Source organism: Penaeus vannamei, chromosome 5 (genome assembly GCF_042767895.1).
Source record: "Penaeus vannamei isolate JL-2024 chromosome 5, ASM4276789v1, whole genome shotgun sequence".
NCBI lineage: Eukaryota > Metazoa > Arthropoda > Malacostraca > Decapoda > Penaeidae > Penaeus > Penaeus vannamei.
Window position 1 is genome coordinate 32,589,079 of NC_091553.1, and position 2,500 is coordinate 32,591,578.

A 2,500-nucleotide genomic window follows, 5' to 3' on the forward strand; every position below is an offset into this window, starting at 1 on the left:
CTTCTGCTTCACCTTCGACCTCGGGACGAGCGAGTGGCGTATCTACCTCAACGGGGAACGGCGTGAGGAAGGCTTCTTTGTCGGAATAAGTGGTCCTCTCGATTCCGGCGGCGCTTTTATCATTGGTGAGAATCCCCGTCGCCTTTCTCTCTATAGGCGTTCTTGTGGCTCTTCACGACGCCTCCCACTCTCTTTAACTCCTTTTAGAACAAAACAGAACAATAAAGTCTTAGTGTTCCGGGCATCACTAATGAAGCGTTTTCCTGACGGATAACAGGACAGGAACAGGACAGCCTCGCCGGAGGGTTCCACCGCGACCAGAGTTTCAGCGGAGAGATCACCGAACTCAACTTCTGGGGCCGGGTCCTCGACGACAGGACCATCGCGCAGGCGAGTCCGGGTGACAGACCATCCGGGTGACAGACCATCCGGGTGATAGACCATCCGGGTGACAGACCATCCGCGCACCTCACCTTAACGATTTATTTACTTTGTTTTTTTTTCTTATATTATTTTCTTATTATTGTTTATTTTCTTTTTTTTTCCTTTTGAGGGGGTTTTCTAGATTTATCCATTCCTTAAGCTTGATATCCTGGATTTAAGTGATTTTTTTTATATAGATTTCATTGCTCCTATAGCTTGTTTATTGGATTTGATCGACAAACTTTATCATTCCCTAAGCTTGGTTTTCTAGATCTTATTAATTCCATCTATTTATCTATTCCTTAAGCTTGTTATTCTTAACTCCATCAATTTTGGAGAAATCATTATTCCATAAGCATGACTTTCATCCCTAGATCCAGTTATTCTTTACGATTGATTTTCCAGACTTAATTCAACCTTTAGATTTAGTTATCATTCCTTAAGAGAGTTTCGCAAGGTAGACAGATTACACTCAGGGTAAAAAAAAAAAAAAAAAAAAAAAAAAAAAACGCTAAATCCCCCCTCCCCCTCCCCCCTCCCGCAACCTCCTCCCCCCCAGATCGCCTCGTGTGAAGTGAGGCAAGAAGGGGACGTCCTCAGTTGGGCGCAGATGAAATGGAAGCTCGAGGGGGAAGTGCAGTGGACGGTGCAAGAGCGAGAGAGCGTGTGCAACACAGCGAGTCGACAGGTTACCATTTTTCCGGACCGTTTCTCGTTGAAAAATGCCATCAATCTATGCCAGGTAAAGATGTCGTTTTTCTTCTTCTTCTTCTTCTTCTTCTATTTCTTCTTGTTCTTCCCCTTCTTCTTCTTCTTTTTAATTCGGGGGAACCTTCAAAGCAAATTATGTGTATTTCTGATATATGGCAATGCGAGATTTAGCAAAATCTTGATGGGAGTGTAGAGGTTTTGCACATGAACCATTGATTTTCAGGATATGTATTAAGAATACTAGTAGTGATAATAATTATGATAGCACTAACAGTCATAATGATGATGATAATGGCGATGATGATCATGTCAATGTTATCAATACGATGATAATATAATCCATGTTAGTTATGAAGATGAGAACAATGATGATAGTGATAATTATTGTAACAGCAATATCAATAGCGACCATAATAACAATAGTAATATTACTAATACTCCTTTTGTTACCTGCTGCTTATAATGATGATGACAGTAATAATAACACTAATGATAATAATTGTTTCCGTTGTTATTTGTTATGACAACAATGACAATAATATAGTTATCATTATTATTATTATTATCATTATGATCATTATCATTATAATCGTTATTATAACAATAATAATAATATTAACTAGAAGCACTCAGAGAGCGCTAAAGCAACAGGGTCACTGATGCAATAAGAATATTCACACGAAAAAATACATCAAAATCATCTCTTTTTCAAGCACACTGCTGAAGTTCGTGTTACCCTATCTTACTATGCTAATGAATCCTTTAAAAAGGATCTTGAATCCATGATTTTAGTGATTATCCATAACTAAAATTTAATGGTATTTATTAGGCTAAGACACGCTCTGGTAAAATTTCTTAAAAATCGGTTCATAACCTTTTGAATTACCCTGCTAACTAGTAACACATCCAAAAACATAACCTCCTTGGCGGAGGTAATAATGATAATGATAATAATAGTAATGATAATATATACAATAATAACAAATAATAACAATAGCAATAATAATAATAATAATAATAATAATAATAATAATAATAAACGGTAAGGATAACAATAATAATAAGAATGAGAATAGTAATAATAATATTTATTATAAAAATAATGATGATAGTAATAATAGTTATCATTATTATTGTTATTGATACTATTATAATAGCAGCAACAATACCTGTCTCCCAGATCGTCGGAGGTTCATTATCGGTTCCGCTGAACGAGGGAGAGAACACCTGGATGTACGAGTCCTCCAAAAGCCGTTCCGGGTACTGCTCGGGAGGCCAGGGTTCCGGCTACCTGTGGCTGGGCGCAAACGACGTGAGGACAGAGAACGAGTGGGTTTACTGGACGTCGGGGCAAGCCTTGGCGTGG

At 38.0% G+C, this 2,500-nt stretch overlaps 1 protein-coding gene across 1 annotated transcript in view; it reads left to right on the top strand.

Annotated features, from left to right (window-relative positions):
* Positions 1-2,500, top strand: part of LOC138861790 (uncharacterized) — a 16,255-nt gene that overhangs the window by 1,542 nt on the left and 12,213 nt on the right. Inside the window, exons 4-7 of the mRNA XM_070121630.1 lie at positions 1-125; positions 278-390; positions 983-1,165; positions 2,315-2,500. The exon at positions 1-125 is cut by the window's left edge and continues 85 nt beyond it; the exon at positions 2,315-2,500 is cut by the window's right edge and continues 312 nt beyond it. Coding sequence (XP_069977731.1) covers positions 1-125; positions 278-390; positions 983-1,165; positions 2,315-2,500 — 607 coding nt within the window. The remainder of the gene's footprint in view (positions 126-277; positions 391-982; positions 1,166-2,314) is intronic.